At 59.5% G+C, this 18,900-nt stretch overlaps 3 protein-coding genes across 16 annotated transcripts in view; 2 read left to right on the top strand and 1 right to left on the bottom strand.

Annotated features, from left to right (window-relative positions):
• LOC108497740 (dimethylaniline monooxygenase [N-oxide-forming] 5-like) overlaps window positions 1-822 on the top strand; it is a 5,555-nt gene extending 4,733 nt beyond the window's left edge. The window contains exon 4 of the mRNA XM_017815639.1: window positions 3-822. Within this exon, the coding sequence (XP_017671128.1) occupies window positions 3-304 (302 nt within the window). The 3' untranslated portion in view covers window positions 305-822. The remainder of the gene's footprint in view (window positions 1-2) is intronic.
• A 112-nt stretch (window positions 823-934) lies between these two features.
• Window positions 935-8,725, top strand: PRKAB2 (protein kinase AMP-activated non-catalytic subunit beta 2). 6 transcript variants are annotated; one of them, XM_017815741.1, is made up of 9 exons: window positions 986-1,001; window positions 2,042-2,149; window positions 3,523-3,700; window positions 3,926-4,092; window positions 4,931-5,024; window positions 5,579-5,699; window positions 6,887-7,020; window positions 7,311-7,379; window positions 7,789-8,725. In XM_017815741.1, the coding sequence occupies exons 3-9, from the start codon at window positions 3,539-3,541 to the stop codon at window positions 7,864-7,866; spliced, it is 825 nt and encodes a 274-aa protein (XP_017671230.1). In that variant the 5' UTR covers window positions 986-1,001; window positions 2,042-2,149; window positions 3,523-3,538; the 3' UTR covers window positions 7,867-8,725. The 6 variants fall into 6 exon arrangements, with proteins under 6 accessions (XP_017671228.1, XP_017671230.1, XP_017671229.1 ...); XM_017815739.1 differs by lacking the exon at window positions 2,042-2,149 and having other exon boundaries at window positions 935-1,001; XM_017815740.1 differs by lacking the exon at window positions 986-1,001 and having other exon boundaries at window positions 1,656-2,149.
• Window positions 8,726-8,917: 192 nt separating this feature from the next.
• LOC108497789 (myomegalin-like) overlaps window positions 8,918-18,900 on the bottom strand; it is a 38,623-nt gene continuing 28,640 nt past the window's right edge. For 5 of the 9 annotated variants that reach the window (XM_017815730.1, XM_017815731.1, XM_017815733.1 and 2 more), the window contains 21 exons: window positions 16,272-16,363; window positions 16,002-16,150; window positions 15,585-15,900; window positions 15,325-15,493; window positions 15,076-15,192; window positions 14,522-14,996; window positions 14,065-14,300; window positions 13,820-13,871; window positions 13,322-13,539; window positions 12,978-13,172; window positions 12,207-12,428; window positions 11,898-12,029; window positions 11,649-11,768; window positions 11,384-11,561; window positions 11,184-11,308; window positions 10,872-10,973; window positions 10,494-10,681; window positions 10,105-10,248; window positions 9,884-10,022; window positions 9,732-9,778; window positions 8,918-9,526 (listed from right to left, as the gene is read on the bottom strand). In XM_017815730.1, coding sequence (XP_017671219.1) covers window positions 9,392-9,526; window positions 9,732-9,778; window positions 9,884-10,022; window positions 10,105-10,248; window positions 10,494-10,681; window positions 10,872-10,973; window positions 11,184-11,308; window positions 11,384-11,561; window positions 11,649-11,768; window positions 11,898-12,029; window positions 12,207-12,428; window positions 12,978-13,172; window positions 13,322-13,539; window positions 13,820-13,871; window positions 14,065-14,300; window positions 14,522-14,996; window positions 15,076-15,192; window positions 15,325-15,493; window positions 15,585-15,900; window positions 16,002-16,150; window positions 16,272-16,363 — 3,551 coding nt within the window. In that variant the 3' untranslated portion in view covers window positions 8,918-9,391. The remainder of the gene's footprint in view (window positions 9,527-9,731; window positions 9,779-9,883; window positions 10,023-10,104; window positions 10,249-10,493; window positions 10,682-10,871; window positions 10,974-11,183; window positions 11,309-11,383; window positions 11,562-11,648; window positions 11,769-11,897; window positions 12,030-12,206; window positions 12,429-12,977; window positions 13,173-13,321; window positions 13,540-13,819; window positions 13,872-14,064; window positions 14,301-14,521; window positions 14,997-15,075; window positions 15,193-15,324; window positions 15,494-15,584; window positions 15,901-16,001; window positions 16,151-16,271; window positions 16,364-18,900) is intronic. The other 4 variants (XM_017815726.1, XM_017815734.1, XM_017815728.1 and 1 more) reach the window with 3 other exon arrangements.

The following is an 18,900-nucleotide window of genomic DNA, read 5'->3' as shown; positions in this document are numbered from 1 at the left end:
CATGGACGAGCTCGCCTGCCAGCTGGGAGTCAAGCCCAACCTGCTCACCCTCTTCCTCACGGACCCCAGGCTGGCTCTGGAGGTGGCCTTCGGTCCCTGCACGCCGTACCAGTACCGGCTGCGGGGCCCGGGTGCGTGGGCGGGTGCCAGGAAGGCCATCCTGACCCAGCGGCAGCGTGTGGTCAGAGCCCTGCAGCCCCCAGGCAGGGCCCGCCCCAGCGCCCTGCCCCGCATCCTCAAGGTCCTCTTCAGCATCCTCGCCGTGATTGCGGCCATCCTTGTCTACCGCTCGCGCTCTCCTTAGCCTAAAATGAAGGAGACAGCGGGTCCTCCCGGCAATCTTTTCCTTTGGGCTTGTGTCTGTTGCTCCTTGCTAGGTGTGCCGCCACGCCCGGAGGCACGGAGGGAGTCCTTCCTTGAAGGTGCAGCCGGGTCTGTCCCGCCTTCCTGCTGTGCCAGATACGCAACTCCTGGTCACGGGCTGCTCTGAGGACGGGGGTCACTTCCCTCCCCTAAATCCTGGCCCGGCAGCACCACAAGCTCTCTCTGTCTATGGGTTAAGTCACACTGAGGTGGTGGGGAAACTGGGAACGCGTCTCAGGAAAAGGACAATAAAGCTTGTCTCCGTGCCGAGGGGACCACGGGCCACACTGCTTGGCTGTCTCAGTCTGTGGGGCCTATCCTGAGTCGTCTGCCCAGCCTACGGGCAGCACCCTGCCCGCTTGCTGCCCGCAGCCCCCCAAACATCCCCGGCACCGCCCTGCCCTCAGCAGACATGGCCGCCGGCGGGGGTGAAGCCGTGCGACCCCCCGCGCGCCATTAACAACAACGGGCCGAGCCGCCCTCACCAAACATGGCGGGTGCCCGGCGGCGGGGCCGCGGGTCCGGGGCGGGGCGCGGCCGCGGAGCGGGGCGGGGGCGGGCCAGAGCGCCCCGCAGCGGCCGGCGGGGGGTGGCGCCATCTTGGACAGAGGCGGAGAGCGGGGCGGCGGCGGCGGCAGGTGGGGTCGGGCCGGGACCGCGGGCGGCGGGGTGTCCCGGGTGGGTGGCGGTGAAGGTGGCGGCTGGCCGGGCGCCGCCGCGGCAGGCGGTGAGCGAGGCGTGGCCGCGCGGTGTGGCGGTGTGGCAGTGTCCCGGAGCCCGCACCGGTGCAGACCGCGGCTCGCAGCCCCTCGGGAGGGCCCCGTCCCTGCCGGTGTGTCCCGCTCCTCCCGTGGGCCACGGCAGAGCCGCGGGTGGTTTGGCCGAGCCCGCCGTGGCTGCCCCCGCCCCAGCCCTGCCTGCTCGGAGGGAGATTTTCCTCCCCCGCTTTCCCAGCTCATCCCCTTAACCTTACGACAACCTCAGGAGGAGGAGGAGGGAGAACCCGGGCGGATCGGGCTTCCCCGGGCCACGCCAGCTCCGGGAGGTGCCATCCCGGCGGGATGCTGGGCAGAGACCTCCGTCCCTGTGCACAGACCCCTCGGGTGCCGGACAGTGCTTCCCAGCGCGGGGCACTGCCCGGGTGGGAGAGGCAGCGAGCGCGACAGATCCCGGGGGGGAATTGGTGTATTTCACTTGTCATTTTCAGAGTAGGGAGGTGGGGCTGGCTGGAGCCGAAGGGGCCTTGCCATGGGGCAGGCAGGCACACACCTCGCTGCGGCTGCGGCTGGTGGGGGCTCGCTGCCAGACTGGGAGCCGATGCGCCGAGACGCCGCGGAGCTTTGCTTGGGCTCTGGTGTGGGCAGCGCTTCCATCTGTGACTCGGACGTACCTGTGTCACACCATCACAGCGTGCCGTGCAGCTACAAGGAGGGTTTGAGCTGTAGAAGTTAATTCAGCAAAGCCAGGTACCACAGGCTGCTGTCCCAGCACAAGCAAGGATGCCTGTGTGTTCGATGCAGGGGATTCGGATGGCACACACCATAAAGGAACCACCGGTTGGGATAAACCTCGGGAGGTGTTTGGAGAGCGTGATCTGTAAGGGACAGAAGGACTGGATTCCTTTTAGAGAAAAGAAACGGAAGTTTCACATCTATTAACACCTGCATGTATCTCTCAGGTCTGTCCTGGTACAAGAGAATGTTCAGCCTTTCCTGCCTTCCTCCCTGTAGATAAGAAGTAAGGGATCCTTAGTGGAGGTACTGGGGAGGAAACTCCTCAACAACAGGTTAGTGGCACAGGGGCAGTTTTTGTGAGGAGCTGGCTGAGCCTCCTCAGAGCAGAGGGGGAAGATGTCAGAGCAAGAGGTGCAGCTCACCTGACCTGGATCATCAGATACACTTGATCTGCACTGAGAAGGGTGGAGATATGGGTTAGCTGCCCTCTTGAGCTGCCTTTTAGCCCTCAGGATTTAAGAAATACTTTAGTAATTGCTTCATAATATTCTAAAGCCTGGCTTTGGCTGGCAGCCTTGCCTGGCACCTTTCATATAACTTGATCTTCTAAACAAACCTCCAAATGTCACAAGTGAGCACATGAAGCAAGGCTGGCTGTGCCCTTGCCTTGCTCCACAGAGGCCACGGTAAGCTGAAAGCTGCAAAATAAGCCTGAGAAGCAGGCAAGAGCCCCAATCCATCTTAGCTCCTGAGAACTGGGTAAGGCCTGAAGAATCCTGTGTAGCTTGCGGTGGCTTTGTTGTTTGTCCCAAGAGATGTGTGGTTGTTTGTGGCTTGGTCAGTTGTCCTGTTCTGCTTTCTCTGATCTGGGTGAGACTGGGGATGGCAGCCCATCTCCAGCTGCAGAGGGACGCTGAGGTGGCTGGGGCTGCCCTTCCCTCATTGTGTCCCTCCAGAGAGCCCAGCAGATGCCAGAGTGCTCGGGGTGGTGCCGCTGGTTCAGTCACAACAAGCGGACCTCCTGGCTGTGCTGTGCTGCAGCTGACACGGTGGCTTGCCTGGTGAATCATAAGTAAATGCTGCTGAGAGCTGAGCTTTTTGCAGACAGCACAGCATTAGCCCCACTCCTTGGACAAGCTCCAGCTTGGGCGATTCCACTCGGACACTTTAAATGCTCCCTGTCATCTTTGCCAGGCGCAAGACTCTGCTCTTCTGCCTGTGAGCTCTTGGAGACTTGTTGGGAGCTGTAAAACAGCTGCTACTTTCACTCTCTGTTTGTTTTCTGGCTGGATGTAGGGGATTTGTCTATAGAGCCTGACTGTGGGACTGTGAAAGAGGCTCTGTTAACGCTAAGCAATGATTTGCCAATAAAGGTTGGCTTTATTTTTCCCATCAACCCCTCAATTCTGATGGCTGCCGAGGGCTGATGTTGGACACAGGTGAAATAATATTGGTTTTGGAGTCTTAAAAATTACCAGCTTAACTACAGTGATGGTTCTTAAGGATACAGCTATAATTAAGTTGAGCTGTCTTGTTTATTGAGCATTCAGCTCCCAACCTTGGTCATGGGAATGAACTTTGGGCCTTTTTTAGGATTACTGTCCATCTCCTCTGGCAAAGAGCACTGGGAAACGGTGCCTTTGCTCCTCTCCTCGCTGCCAGAGCCCATGTGCACAGGTACAGTGTTGTTCTCTCTCCCTCACAGAGGCTGCTGAGCTGTCATGGGGAACACCACCAGCGAGCGAGTGTCCGGGGAGCGCCATGGCTCCAAGTCCCACCGCTCGGACGGCTCCGGTGCCTCCCACCCCACCAAGGAGCACCCGCACAAGATCATGGTGGGCAGCACCGATGACCCCAGCGTTTTCAGCTCCCATGACTCCAAGGTAGGGGCTGGCCGCTCCCTTCCCTGCCTCCGCTCTGCAGCTTCAGCTCACTGGCTCTGGGGGGCTGTGCTCCCAGCCTTGAGAGGGGTTTGTGGGGAGCTGGGAGGCTGGAGGAGCTCTGCAGTGCTCCTGTCTGGGATGTGAAGGTGTGGTGGTAGAGGCTAGGGGGAAGTCAATGTGTTCATGGTTGTCTTCATGTCTTAGGCTCTGGTTTTCTTTGCTCAGATTCCTGGGGACAAGGAGTTTGTGTCGTGGCAGCCAGATCTAGAGGAGTCAGTGAAACCATCCCAACAGGCTCGACCAACTGTCATCCGCTGGGCCGATGGAGGCAAAGAGGTCTTCATCTCTGGATCCTTCAACAACTGGAGCACTAAGATCCCACTCATCAAGAGGTAGCCAGTCCTTCAGGTCAATCTATGTTCTCCTCTGCTCCATTGCAAGGAATGTTTTTTCCCTTCTCTGTGCTGGTCGCTGTTCCCTTTGCTCACCTGGCTTTTCCTGTTCATCCAAGCTAGGAGTCTGAGCACAAATACATAGTCAGCTCCTTCCCTGATGGTCCTGCAGGGACTCTGGTAAGTTGTGAAACAGAGGGACAGGACAGGATAGGCCACTGTGCTTGCCCACCTATATGGCATGCAGGAGCCAGTCCTGGCAGCAGAGCCCTGCCCAAGTATGCAGCAGCCCTCTGGAAGCTGCCAGCTCTTCCCTTGGCTGTGGCTTTACCCCATGCCTATTTGTATTGCTGTCAGTGGGGGTTGGTTGGTTGTCCTTCACACGTCTTGCTGTTCTGCAGCATGTCTGTGATTTACATGAAAGCTCTGTGTAGGACTCTTAGTAATTCTTCTGGAATTGCAGACTTCACAAACACAGCTGCCTCACTTGCTCCCGTCCTGCCATGCCAGCACAGGGCCAGAAGCTTTGCCCATGCATCCTCTCCAGTGTTTCTTGCACAGGGTGTCTGTCACATCCACTTTCTCTGGGCTTGGAGGGCTGGACTGCCTCCTGCTCTCCTTGCAGCTGGGCTCCCAGGGCTTTGAGCCGTGCTAGTGCTTGGAATGCTCGTGCCTGTTGTGGCCATGCCTCAGGTCACTGAGGATGAGCAAGCCTAACCCTACATGAAGGTGTTAGGGTAGAGGGGCTGGGCAGTGCTGATTCCTGGGGCCCCATGGAAGTGCAGCTTCCAGAGCATCAACAGGGCGATGTTGTTGCGCATCTTTTCTTTCTGCACAGCCACAACGACTTTGTTGCTATCCTGGATCTCCCAGAAGGAGAGCACCAGTACAAATTTTTTGTGGATGGCCAGTGGGTCCATGACCCATCTGAGGTAATGTTCAATGCTTTATCCCTGCAGATCTTGTCTTCTTCAGAGAACTAGACAGGATGTAATTGCAACAGAGAGGGAACAGGAAGAAAAGGAGGTCATCTGCCAAAACAAAAGGGGCACCTCCCTCCCCTGAGTCCTTTCAGAGGCTGGTTCCTCTGTACTTAGTCATGCTTTATGGGGAAGCATTGGGGAGGGGCAGGGAAATACCAGAAGGCCTTTAAATCCCATTGAGAATTTGTCTACAGGGGAAGATGGGCCATGGGGTCATCACTCACTTGCAGGTTCTCCAAACTGGATCATGCGGTAGCAGCATGGGAAGGAGAACACACCCGTGTAACAGAATGGAGGATGAAAATAGGAGGTGATGTAGGAGCCTAGGAGCAAAGGGAAATCCTTCCAGGATAAACAAGCACAGAGCAGAGATAGACACCAGCCACCTGTGCTCTGAGGTAGTGGTGCAGCAAAGACAGCTTGGGCTGGGAGGATCTGGGAAGCATTAAGTGTGCTTCATTTGGAGGTGAACACAGGAAGATTCTTACCTCAGTTCTCTCCAGCCCGTGGTCACCAGCCAGATGGGGACAATTAACAACCTAATCCACGTCAAGAAGTCTGACTTCGAGGTGTTCGATGCATTGAAGGTGGATTCCCTGGAGAGCTCAGAAACCTCAGGTCGGGGTGAGTTTTGTGGCATTACAGCTTTGCATGTGCTATTTTCCACCTCCTCTGCTTTGAGACTCGCTGCTCTGGGGTGAACAGACCCCCTGAGCGGAGGTGTGGGCCTGCACTCAGTATGAGTAGTGTTTGGCAGCAGCCCACGGCTGAGGCCTCATTTCTCTGGAGGGGCCGTGCTGGTGTAACTTGTTCTGTGCTAGCACCGGAGCAGAGCCAGTGCCTGTGCGCGGCTGAGGGAGCCGTTTTGGACTGGTGAACGCTGGGAACATCAGCCCTTTCTGTCTGAGCAACTGTAAGTCATCTGATCCGGGGTACGAGCTAGGTGAGAGCAGGATCCAGGTTATTTTCAGCAGCTACTCTTGGTTTACATGCCAAGGTAATTTGTACTAGTGGTAGCACATTGCAGACCTCCCCCTCTGCTTGTGTTACAGCAGCAGGTTAGGTTACCACGCAGGCACCAGCAGTGTTGGCTTGGTGTGTAATGCTGGCAGACAGCTCAGTCGTGTGTTGGTCCCTGGTACGACCCCATCTCAGATACAGCTCAGCTCCGTGTCCTTTCCCAGCCTGGGCAAGAGGCACTTTGCTGGAGAGAAGCCAGCAGGCAGCAGCAGCTCAGAGAGGTGGAGCCCTTCTGGGTGCTGGCTGTTCCAAAATTATCAGATCAGATATAGCTGGGAGATGGGGCCAGTCCAGCTTCCAGTGATCAAAAGCTCCTGTGGTCCCTCCCATGTGTGGAGCAGCTGTTCAGTCTAGAGTTCCCATTTGCTTTTCCTGGACCCCCTCATCAGGCAGTCCTGCAGTACCAAGAGCATGCAGGCAAACTGATCCCTGTGTCCCTGCTGCCAAGGGTACAGCCCTGGGGTAAGCCAGCTGCTTCCTGTGGGAGAGGGACCTGGCTGTGCCAAGAACACGTGCAGGGTTCTTGTGGTGGATACCCTGGGGTGCTTGTGTTGTGTCAGTGCATGTACCAGCTTACAGCCCTGCTTGGAAATGCCCCGGGCTCACCTGGCTGCTTTTTCTGCTGCGAAAAGGCTGAACTGTTGCTAAAGGATAGATACCTGGCCATAGCTCGTGGAAGATATTTGTGCCTGAAAGATCCTGCTGGGTCCTTCTCAGCTTCTGGGATACTGTTCTGTGCTCTCCCATCCTGCTTTACCCATTTCATGTCTCCTCCTCTCTCTTCTCTTCAGACTTATCAAGCTCACCACCTGGACCTTACGGCCAAGAGATGTACGTATACCGGCCCGAGGAGCGCTTCAAATCCCCACCCATCCTCCCACCTCATCTCCTCCAGGTCATCCTGAACAAGGACACCAATATCTCGGTGTGTACCAGCATTCTGCCCACACAGAAAGCCACGCTGGGGGTGAGAGGGGAGTCCTGTCTGCAGGGAGCCTGATCTCCCCTTGGCTGAGGCCTGGCCCTTGCCGTTTCCTAGGAAAAGCATCACTTTTCCCATTAGCCACACTGATTTGGCCTCCTGGTGCTTAGCTGAGCTCTGTTCCTGTTCAGACACCAGGAAGCTCAAACTGCCTGAGACAGCAGCTCCCTGTGCTGGCTAGGGCTGGGAGATCAGGGCTCTGCTGTTCCCTTGTGACACTTCTCTCCTCCTAGTGCGACCCAGCACTGCTGCCCGAACCCAACCACGTCATGCTCAATCACCTCTACGCGCTCTCCATCAAGGTAAGCGCAGGTCCCACTTGGCTGCTGGGTGAGGGAATGGGAGCTGCCATAGCTTCCGGGAGCCTGCAGCACCTGCAGGGAGCAGAACCTGGACAGCTAGGGGGTGGAGATGGGACCAGAGGACCCACTAAAGACAGCATTGGCTGCCCACTGAAGTGTGGCACATGCAGGGGTGGAGGTTGTGGCTTCCTTACAATTCCCTTCAGCTGCCTCCCTGCACCATGGTGGAGCTGAGCAGCCCCATACCAGATCCTTTGCCCTGGCATCCTGTATTGGATGTGTCTCACAGGCTGTGAGACTTGGGACAGCAGGGATGGGCTGGGGCAGCTCTCTGAGCCCCCAGAGCCCTCCTCCCAAGGGCTGCCCTGGGAGTGCTGCAGTCCCCCTGCTGACGCTGTGCCTCTCGCAGGATGGCGTGATGGTGCTCAGTGCCACGCACCGCTACAAGAAGAAGTACGTCACCACACTGCTGTACAAGCCCATCTGAGCCAGAGCCTCGCCCACCCCCCACGCAGGACACGAAACGCCGCTTTGTCTGCACACACTGGGCCACAGGACTGTGTGAGAACTAGGTGCTGGCTCCAGCCTCAAACCTGGCAGGGACACAGGCCCTGGCAATGAGCCCAGGGCCGCTGGGGCCTGTGACACTGTCTCATCCTACTGGTGTGGTTCGATTTAGCCCTTGGTTTCCGCCCACCTGCAGCTCCCCTAGGCTTCTGTGAGTCTCTGGGACCACTTTGCTGCTCACCAGAACAGCCTTTCCTCACGCCCAACACGGAAAGGGCTTCACCCTGACTGTCTTCTCCAGCCTGCAAGGGCCTCAAGGTGATCCTAGCACTACCCCCACCCCAGGCCTCCAGGAATGTGTCCTACCTGCTGAAGGTTGCTCTGGTGTCTTGGTCTTGAGTTTCCAAAGGCCACCTTGATCACTAGGGGCTCCGTGACACTCCAGCCTGCTACCTGCCCCCTGTCCCACAGCCCTGGCTGTGGGGCTGTCCCCCAGCTTTGAGGAGGGCTCTCAGCTCTGGAGCCCCAGCCCCCTGCCAGGTTCAGCATCGAGCCAGCAGGGTGGAAGGTACAGCCCGACACAGCCACGCTTACCTGCCGCTGGGACAGCACCGTCGAGGACTGACTGCGACTGCTCTGTCCCCAGCACTGAGTGCTTCTATGGGACAGGGCTGGCTTCATCATAGCCAGAGGGGCACTGGCACATGCCCACGCTGAAGGGGCCTGGGGCGAGCAGAGCCGGGCAGGCACCCCAGGACCCTGGCTGCACCGCCTGCTGCCGCAGCAGTGCCATGGGACAGGCATTTCTCTATTTATTACAGTATTTATTGTTCTCGGTGCTGCTTGCCTGGTGTTGGAGGGGGGCTCTGAAACAGCAAGAGGAGGAAAGGCAGCGCCCAGTAGGGCACAGAGCTGCCCTAGGGGTGCTGGGGTGGGGCACAGAGCCACCCCCTTGGGGCCAGCTGGTGCCTTTGGCACCCTGTGCTGTGGGTGGGTTGGGGAGGGGGAACACTGCTGCAGAGACAGGCGGGCCAGAAACACCACAACCCAAAGGTAACCTTTATTGGGGACTCTTCAGCCACTGAACAGAATATGGCATTTCTTACATCTTCCTTCCGCGCTGGGGCCCCAACATGCCTGGGAAGCCCCCAAAACGCAATTCTGATACCTCTGTCTATATACATATACATACATCCATGAGCAGGGGTGGGTACTCAGCAGGGTTACAGGTGGGACCAGGTCCCAGGGCAAGGGGTGCTCAGTGTGGAGGGCTCTGTCACCCCACTGAGCACCAAGGGTGGAAGGGGGCCAGCACTGAAGCGTGGGGCAGGCAAAGTCCAAGCCAGCAGCTGCTGCTGCAATGCCAAGCAAAGGCTGGTGAAGGGCATGCAACCACCACAGCAGCCCAAACCCACTAATAGTGTAGCACACCCCAGACCCCTGTCCACCCCAGCCCTCCGAGTAGCAGGGACAGGGTCTGCTCCAGCCCTCTGGCATAGCACGACTCAGCAGCCAGCAGGCTGTTCCATGGCAGGCCAGCGCTCCCTGCCCTGCCTAGGGCTCAAGAGACAGGCAGGGCCTGCTGGGCCTTCACCTGGCAAGAGACCACACGTGGCAGTAAGAGGGAGAGTTGCTGTGCCCTGGAGACATGGACACATAGGCTGCAGATAGACAACAAAAATGTGTGCCCCCCCCCCCAACACACAACTGCACCCAGCTGGCCCTCAGCATCCCCTGTCAGCCACCACAGGGTGTGTGTGACCTGTGCCCATCCCCAGGCCATCAGGGCTCACTAGGGCAGAGATACCCATCCCTATCCCACACTGGCTGCCAGGGCAAACTCACCTCCAGGTTCGTTCTGGCCTTGCGCAGCACGTTGTGGGTCCTGGTCACTGCAGGGGAGAGAGAGAGATGGGGTCAGTGAGGCCCTTGTGCTGTGGAACCACCCCAGGTACTTGGGGACCAGCCAGCTTGGCCGTGCCACTGGGCCCACGTACGCTGGCTGACGATGAAGTGCTCCATGCTGTCCTTGAGCTGTGCTGTGCTGCGCAGCCGCTTGGCCGTGCTCTGCAGAGCATCCTCCCTCTCAGAGAGCCGGGCCCGCAGCACTGCAATCTCACCCTGTAGTGCCTGCTCCTGGGAGCATGGAGAGGAGAGGAGTGTCATGAGCAGTGAGCACCTAGCCCCAGTGCCCTGCCAGTCCCCAGGCCCTGCTCACTTTGCCCTGGTGCTGGGTGAGGTTGACAGGCAGCATGGTGCTCCAGAAGGCAGTGAGGAGAGACACACACTCTTCCAGGATGCTGTGCAGGGTGCTGGCACTGCCCCACAGGTGCCCCTGCCCTGTCCCTGCCCATCCCAGAGCCTGTGGGAGAAGGGTGCGGGAGCAGGTGCTGCTGGGGCACCCACATCCCGCTACACCTGGGGACTTGCCGTGCCCAGCCCAGTGTGGCAGGACAGTGCCAGCAGCAGCCCCCAGGCTGGAGGCTCCCTGCCTCCTGCCAGCCCTGCAAGCCTCAGGGCTGATTCTGGGCTCAGGAGACATGTCACACATGGTGCACAAAGGTCTGGCCCCCGGGTGCTGCCAGCCCCGTCCTGCCCACACTTTACCTCCTTTCCCGCGAGCTGGCAGTTGGGCAGTCCAAGCGCCGGGCGCGTGAGACACATCAGCTCACGGGCCAGGGCCTTCCCCTCCACGATGTGCTGCTCCAGGGCTTGATATGTGTCCAGGCGGCCGACAACATGAGCCCCCGTCAGTCCCTCGCTCTTCCTCACCAATGGGTCTGTCTCTTGTGGCTCTGTGGAACAAGCAGGGATCGGTGAGGAACCCTGCCTGCTCCCCTCGTGGTCCTCCTCATCCCATCCTGGGGGCTTGGCTCTCCCCTGAGCTCTCCAGTCTTGCTCAGCAAGAGTGCTGCCATGAGTTTGTCAGGTCTCAGCAGCTCCTAAGCTCCTAAGACCTGTGTGTGGTCAGGCTCTGGTACCCACCGTCCATCCGCTGGACCACCACCGTGTCAGAGGGCAGCGGGGAGAAGAGGGGAGCTGCTGCGTTTGTGCCAACATCCCGCACTGGAGGAGATGGGAAGCAGCCTAGAACAAGAAGCATCTGAGCCCCTGAGGACATCTGTGGCTCTGTGCCAGGGGCTGCTGGGGTCCTGCCCTCCCTCTCTGCCTGCCAGCAAGGCCACCATGTCCCACCTGCTGCCACAACAGGAGAGGTGTTTAGAACCACCCAAGGATTGCAGAGGGGCCAGGCACCCCAAGACCAGGGGCTGAGGGGGCTGGGCACGGGTCCTGTACCTGCTCGTGTCTCGGCAGAGGGGACAGGGAGGCTCTCGTAGACGTGCAGCTCTGCACGCAGGGTCTGCAGGAGCAGGCGCTGCTCCTCACTCTGCTGCTGCAGGAGTGTCACTGAGTGCTGCAGCCTGCAAAGGGGTAACACGTGGGACTGGTGCCCACCCAGTCCTGTGGCCCCAAGGTCACAGTGCCCCAAACCTTACCTGTTGTTGTCCTCCTGCAGAGAGAGCCGCTCGTCCCGGAGCTGCCGGACACTCTCTTGGCACTCAGCGAGCTCTTCTGCCAGCCTCCGCTGCTTCCCACGCCTCTGGCCCAGCTCTGCTTCAGCCTCCCGTACCCGGGAGCAGGCAGACAGGAGTGCCTTCTGCACCCGCACCAGCTCTGCTTGACAGAGACCATGGAGGTGTCACCGCCACCCCACTCAGCCCTCTGGGACTGAGACCCAGTATGCTGGTGGCCCAGCCCTACCTTGGGAGAGGTGGTCACGCTGGAGCCGCACGGTCCGGTTTTCCTCACGCAGAGCCTGGTTCTCCCCGCTCAGCTGCAGCCCCAGCTCCGGTGTCTGGGCATAGACATCACTGGGCAATCCTGCAGAGGGGACCAGTGCTGAGTCGCTCTCCCCAGTGCCCCACTGTACACGGGGTGAGCACCCTCCCCGTGCAACAGGCTGTGCAGAGCCTGGGACCCCGGCAGCCCTGGCCCAGTGCAGCCCCGTACCGCTGGCCTTGCTGGTGGAGGCCAGGCGGCGTTCCAGCTGCTCCCGGAGCCGGTCGTTGGTGCAGATGGACTCCTCGAGGCGCTGGCGCAGGCTGCGGATCTCCACCAAGTGTTCCTCCAGCAGGTCTGCCCCTGCCACAGCCAAGGAGAGGGCTCAGGGCAGGAAAGGCAATGCCATCTGCCTCATGCCATCCCCACTATCCTGCCCCATGCCAGAGTCATGTCCCACAGTCATTCTGGTGCCAGATCTCCTCCCTGTTCCCCCACACGCACATAGGATGCCCCTGTGGTCTCCAACATGGACCATACCTGTTAGCTTCTGGCTGGAAGTGCACCCCAATGGCAGGGCCCCATAAGGTGTCTGGCCAGGTGGGGGTACGTCCCAGAGGACACGGGCTGAGGTGGCCCCGGGGAGCTCAGCCAGGCTCTGCAGTGCACCGTGCTGGCAGAACGATGCCGGGGCTTTGCTGCCCTCTCCAAAGGGGCCCAGTGGGACTGTAGGCTTTGCTGGTGCCACGGGCAGTGCCACACCTCCACACACAGGGCAAATCAGGGAGGAGAAGGACAATGAGCAGGGACAAAAAATGAGGCAACACACTCCCATCATGTGCTTTTTGCCCCCTTCTCGCTCTGCCCAACAGTGCAGCCCAGTGTTCCCCCACAGTGATCCCCCATCACTTGACCTCCCACCCTGATCAAACCCACTCCTGCTGAAGAGCAGAGTTTCTCCCAGAGCTTGCTGATTATGTGACACAAGGTGGAGGGTCTCAGCCCCACTCTTACAGAACAACTAGCTAAACTACCCTTTCCCAAAGGCCCTGGGATACCCAAGTGCCCACACCAAGGGCTAGTGTTGCCTCCAGCCGTGTCCATTCCACCCACCAAGACCTCTCTGCACAAGAGCTACATGTCCCCATCATCTGTCAGCCAGAGAGATGGGACCCAACCTCAAAACCATATCCCCAAGAAGCAGAAGGTCCAGGGCAGGATAGGCAGGTCAGAGAGGGTGGGAGGGGATGAGGCACAGCACAGCATGCAGGGCAGGCAGGACCAAACCCAAGCCAGAGTCAGCGTGCTCACTTTCTCCCAGTTGCCTCTGGAGCACCTGCAGTTCCTGTTGTGCCTCAGCCAGGGAGCAGACAGAGGTCCCACAGCAGCCCAGGAATGGTGGGGCCGTGGGAGGGGGGGGCCCAGCAGACAAGAAGGGGGACAGCCCAGGGGCCAGTGCAGGCAAGGGGGCACTAACAGGTTTGGACAAGGAGTCCAAGTGATGGCCTAGAGATAGGAGAGAGAGATGTTAGCGTGGCTCTGGCTCAGCCTAGCAAAGATCCCTTCTCCCTGGGGCACTGGGGACCCTGGCACATCCTAAGCAGCCAAGTCCACATGTCCAGAGGTGGTTGTGGCCCCTGGTCACCCTGCAGTACCTGTGAGTTGGGCAGGCTCCTCATGGCACTGACTGCACTCGCTGGCTGCATCCCCATCAGAGCAGGGCTCCAGCCCCTCAGACGTGAAGGAGGAGCTCGTGGCAGAGTGGGATGACTCAGAGGGTGGGCAGCTGCTACCTGGGGACTCAGAGCGGTCCTGCAGCTTCACCTCCAGGCTCTCAATCACCTTCTCCTTCTCCTGGAGCTTCTGGCTGAGCCTGCAGGGGTAGCTTGTCACCTGGGCTGGCAGGTCAGGGTGACCTCCATCCCACAGCTCTTTCCTACATGACACCCCACACGGCATGTCCCACTTGTGATGCAAGGCTGCTCGGAGACATGGAGTGCCCATAGGGGTCCCCAACCCCAGAGGTAGCCCCAGGATCTGTACCTGAAGCAGAGATATTGAGGGCATCCTGGGCCCCCCACCCCAAGAGCAGTGATAGACCCCAGGGTTCCCACACCAAGCAGGTCCCATGAACCCTCCCTGGGAACAGGTACCTCAGTGCCAGGAGTTCATGACTAGTTTTATCCTCCCCATCTTGTCGATCTCCTTTAAAACCAAGGCAGAGAAGAGCCAGTCAGTGTCTCCATGCCTAAGGATGCCCAGCCCCAAACAGAGCAGGACAGCATAGCCCAGCACAAGATGTTTAAGTGGCTACAGCCCTTCACCCACCAAAGCATCCCTTCCTCACCTGTCGTGCACCCACAATACCCATTCCCACTGGCCCCCTAAAGGTACTTACTGGTGCCCAGCTTGTCGCTGAGCCTCTCAGCCAGCTGCCTGCCCTGGGCCAGCTGCTCCCGAAAGCCCTGGCCCAGGTAGTAGTCGATGTCAGTGCCGCGGAGCAGGTCCTCGAAGGACCGCAGGGCGTCCCGCAGGTGCTGGGCCAGGCTGCGGCTCACGCCCCGGCCCTCCCGCAGCATCTGCCGCAGGTGGGAGAGCTCCCGAGCCTGTGCCTGGATCAGCGAGTTGTACTTCCTGGGAGAGATGGGCAGGCAGGGCATTGGCAGGGCAGTCAGACTCCCTGAGAGTGCCATAGAGGGAGTCTGTGCACTGTCCACTGCTGGGGCTCTACCCCACCGTGCAAACACCCCAGGAACCTGGCTGCAGGGAAAACATGCAACAGGGAGCCACCACCCTTGAGAAATTCCTGTGGACCCCCGTAGCCCCCCATCCAGTCCCAGTCCCCAGGACCATACCCTGGCCAAGTGGCAGACTGCAGCTCCTTGGGCAAAGCCCCTCCAGGCTTGGCTGAGGGCAGCTGTGCCTCGAGGAGGGCGACACGGTGCACCAGGCTCTGCAGGTCACGGTGTGCCCGCAGGGCAGGCGGGCAGAGGGTGCCATGGCCATCCGACTGCCAGCCCTCATCCTCATCAGTGAGGCTGTGGGCTGGGGAGACCAAGGCCTTGGGATCTGGTAGAGGCCGCTCAGCACCCGAGGTGTAGCCACTGGTGACGGAGATGGAGCGGGCACGGCGCTGCAGGCTCTGGATCACCTTGTTGGCATTGAGCAGCTGTGCCTTGAGGTCCTGGATGTGCTGGTGCAGGGCCCCCACATCCTCCAGGGCCATGACTTTCTGGGTAGTCTTGCCTGCTCTGGGCACCCCTAGCTGGCATGGGGACCCCAGCTCCTCGCCCAGGCTGAGCTCGCTGAACACATCTGGCTCCTCACACTCTGTAGAGGGCACAGTGTGTCATTTCTCCATGCCATGTAGGCAAAGCATAGGGATCCCTGGAACCCTGGCTCTCCTTACCAGGGCTGGTGGTCTCATCCCGGTCAGCCTCGGTCTCACTTCGTCCACACGTCTCATAGCCCAGGTCCTGGAAGTCCACCTGCACTTGCTTGCTGAGCTGCTGGGTGTGAGGTTCACCTGCTGGGCAGCCCATTCAGCTCAGGGTCCTCCCCAGGAAGGATTCACCACCCCTGCCCCACGCACAGCACAGTGCACAGGGCATGCCAGGCTCGGCACAGACTCCCTGTCCCACCCGCGGTTTTAACTCACGGAGCAGGACGTGGTACTTCTCCAGCTGCTCAGCTTGTGCCCGCACTGTGGCCTCTGAGGCGGCAAGCTTGTCCTGCAGCTCCTGGCACTGCCTTTGGCCCTGTGCCACCTGGGAATGCAGCTCTGTGCCCAGCCCTGGCCAACCCCCACCGGGAACAGTGCCCTCCACCTGCCAGATGGGAGACGAGCTATCAGCCCCCCGTTTCCACCCTCATCCCCATCTCTATCCTCATCCCCATTCTAGTCCCCTGTGCACTTACGTGGCTCCTGTCCCCTCCACCCAGGCTTCCAGGGCAGGGTCTCTTGGGCATGTCATCCTGGGATCGTGCCTCCAGTGCTGGGCGTTTGGTGGGCACAGTTCCCCTCTCTGCTGGGACCCCCTGGCCATCCCCACTGCCTCCGGCCGGGCGGTCCCCGAGGGAACTGCGGGTCTTCCGCTGCAGCCTGTGGGTTTCAGAGGCCAGGGGGCTGCCCAGCCCAGCCTCCTCCTGCTCCCCGCCCTCCAGCAGCGATGTGGCTTCACCCATCCGCTCCTTCAGCTCCGCATTTTCCAGGCACAGGCTCAGCATCGCCTTCCTAGGGGCACAAGGCACTGTGAAGGGCAGGCAGAGGCTGGGATGCAGGGTGTCCCCTCCAGCCACTGCCACCCACTGGCTCCAGAGTCACGGAGTTCTTGCCTGATGTGGGAGACAGAGGAGAAGCCGGCTTCCTCCAGCTGTGCCTTCAGCTCCCGCAGCTCCTCTTCAGCTCGCAGCTCCCGCTCTGGCACGGTGGGCGCTGTTCTCCTTTCGGTGCTCCCACTTTCCTTAAGGGCCCGGGGGCTGCTCTAGAGGGACAAAGACAGAGGGTGATGGGGGCGTTTCCAAAGGGGCTAGGACACAGTTTGGCAGTGGTGCAGTGCCCAATTCTGCCACCCCTGTTCCCAGTGTCGCGCTGCCCTGACTCACGTGCTGGGTTGCCACGCCACGGGTTGTCTCCTCCTTCATGCCGTCGGTGAAGTTGGTGCTGGCAACGCTGGCATCTGTGCCTGCGGCCTGACCTAGGGGACAGCACACAGCACAAGGCACTCAGAGGATTGGCACTGGCAGCACTGCCTCTGCACTCTCCTTCCTAGTGATGCTCATGGCCACTGTGGGCAGCCCCAGGGCAGGTGACTGCTTCATACACACCTGGTGCTTGGGCACTTCCAGCAGGACCGAGGTTTCCCTACTGTCCCTGTGCCCTTCCATCCCCTCTCTGCATGCTGGAGTTCCAACCCAGCATCCTGTGCTGGCCCATCAGTGAGGGAGGGGACCGCACCCCAGCACTGGTATCTGCCCCATCCACATCTCTCCTTTCTCACCACCTTGTGCTTGCTGCTCTGACAGACGTGCACACACACCACCCACTCTGCAGCCACTTCACAAGACACAGCAGCAGCATGAGTTTGGTCAGGGAGCCTTGTTGGCACTGCCTCAGCCTGGTGTTGGGGGCCTGACTGCCCAGGCAGAGGTAGCTTGGGAGGCACTATCAGCCACCCTCCCCACATTGCCCAAGCCCTGCTGTCAGGCATGGCCTTGAGCTCTTTCAAAGTCTTGCACTGGCTTTGCAGAGGTAAAGGGACACTTGTGTCCCATACCACAGTGCCTGGGGGCTTTGGGCTGAGCTGAGGTTATGCTTTTCTTGCTTGCACACAGCTCTGCTCCTGGGCCCTTGATGCAAAACCCTGGGTGAGGACTTACAACGCCTGCCTAGGCAGCTGGGACATGGGTGTACCCCCAATCCCTCTTCCTCCCAGGGAGACGGGTGCTTGGACAGGGCCCCAGACTTTCCCCTGGGGCTGTGCAGGGTCAGGTCTCACAGCTGCCTTTGCACCAAAGGAGAGGCAGCTGCTTTGCCTGTGGCCAAATCCATCACCATTAGGTCTGGAGCTCCTGGGCAAGGCTGAACACAGAGCAGGGGATAACAGAGAAATCGCGGCAGGAGAGATGCCAAGCATCGCTGGTGAAGGGGAAGCCAGCAAGGAAGCACGTGGCTCTCAGGAGGAATAGCTAAGGACCAGCCAGAAGCATGCCTTGCAGCAGGGCAGGCATTTGCACAGTGCACCGTCCACAGCATTGGTGCCACACTCAGGAGACACACTCATGACAAGCAACTGCCACGAGGTTGCAAAAACCCTCAGCCAGGTGCCAAACCATGCAGGAGGATAGTTCAGTGCCTGCAGGGCCTGAAGGGTAAGGGGATGCAGACCATCAGCTGCAGCCTTTGCTGGGGGGCTGAGGGCCACATGGCTCTCAAGGTGGGTCACTGTGGCTGAAGGAGCAGAGCAGGGTGGCACACAGCCAGCACAGCTGCTATGGGCACATAGGAGAATCAGCTCTTATGCCAGGGCACAGCATCCCACTTTTCAGCCTCACCCACAGCTCCACACAGCTCCCAGCACTCCAGGACCAGAGAGAAAAAGGGAGCACAAATCTCAAAGAAAAATAAACCAACCAAACCCAGGGGAAGAAGAGGAATTTGGTAGTGGGGGAGCAAAGAAGTGTGTACGCAGGGCAGCTGTGCCCAGGCTGCTGTTCACCAAGTGCTTGAACCCTCCATGGCAGCAGGAGCACACCAGGCTGCTCAGGTCTCTGTGTGCCACCAGCACAGGAGACAAGAGATGCAACCCCAGCACTACTTTTCCATAGACTTCTCTGTCTTTTACCCCAGCCTGAAGGCACAGAGAATTAGTTACATGGCTTGCAAATTGCATATGGCCCACAAGCACGGGACACCCAGGTGCACCAGCTGCATGGGAGTCTTCACACTGCTGGGAACAAGGGAAGAGGAACAAGGTCCACAGGAAAGTTGAGAGAGGAAGGATAGATCTCCACAAAGAGCTATGAGACAGCACAAAGAACTGCTGACAGGAGGCCAGCTCGGCATCAGTGCCAGGATGGAGGAAGGAAGGCAGAAAGGTAAGGACAGGGACACAAAGGCTCCTACAAAGCAAGAAGCAGAAGGATAAAGAGATGGTGCTACACAGAGAAGTGAGAGGAAGGGAATGAGATGAAACAGAAGAAAGGAAAAGCTAACCAAACCCAGAGCTGCCCAGCAGCCTCCAGCTGTGCCCCTTCTGGCCATATGGGAACCACTGAGGTCACCACACAGCTGAGTGCTGACCCAGAGGGGCAGTCCTGACCTGCTGGGAGAGCTGTGCTGCATCCCAGCCCCACCTGAGACAGGAAGAGGAGCTCTCAGCAGGGGCAAAAGGAACAGGACAGCTGGTGCCCTGTAAAGCAGTCACAAGCAGCCATGCAGCAGGGCAGTCACAGGTCCGGGTGCACAGCACAGTTCAGCCCAGTTCAGCCTCCCCAGCAAGCAGAAACAGATGCTCAGAGGCGCAAAATTTGCTCCTGCCACTTTGGGAAGTGATTAGGGGACAAGAGATCCATAGCCTGCCATGTGTGGGAAGCACTGATCATTGGGAAGCTGTTGCTGCTGTTTTTCAGCTCTCCTGCCAGCCTCCACACTCCTGGAGGAGCTGAAAGAGACCCTGGAAAAGGTATGCAGTGGTGCCAAGTGAGACAGACCCCAGCAATGCAGAAATAGGGT

This window comes from Lepidothrix coronata, unplaced genomic scaffold (assembly GCF_001604755.1).
Source record: "Lepidothrix coronata isolate B3197 unplaced genomic scaffold, Lepidothrix_coronata-1.0 Scaffold52, whole genome shotgun sequence".
In the NCBI taxonomy this organism is placed as follows: Eukaryota; Metazoa; Chordata; class Aves; order Passeriformes; family Pipridae; genus Lepidothrix; species Lepidothrix coronata.
This window is presented reverse-complemented; position numbering and strand designations above follow the sequence as displayed.

What these genes read in the sequence shown, in the direction of transcription:
- PRKAB2 (XM_017815739.1), top strand. Translation starts at nt 3,539, where the DNA reads ATGGGGAACACCACCAGCGAGCGAGTGTCCGGGGAGCGCCATGGCTCC. An exon ending in AAGATCCCACTCATCAAGAG is followed by an intron (nt 4,093 to 4,930) that starts GTAGCCAGTCCT and finishes CTTTCTGCACAG; the next exon opens with CCACAACGACTTTGTTGCTA. An exon ending in TCTACGCGCTCTCCATCAAG is followed by an intron (nt 7,380 to 7,788) that starts GTAAGCGCAGGT and finishes TGCCTCTCGCAG; the next exon opens with GATGGCGTGATGGTGCTCAG.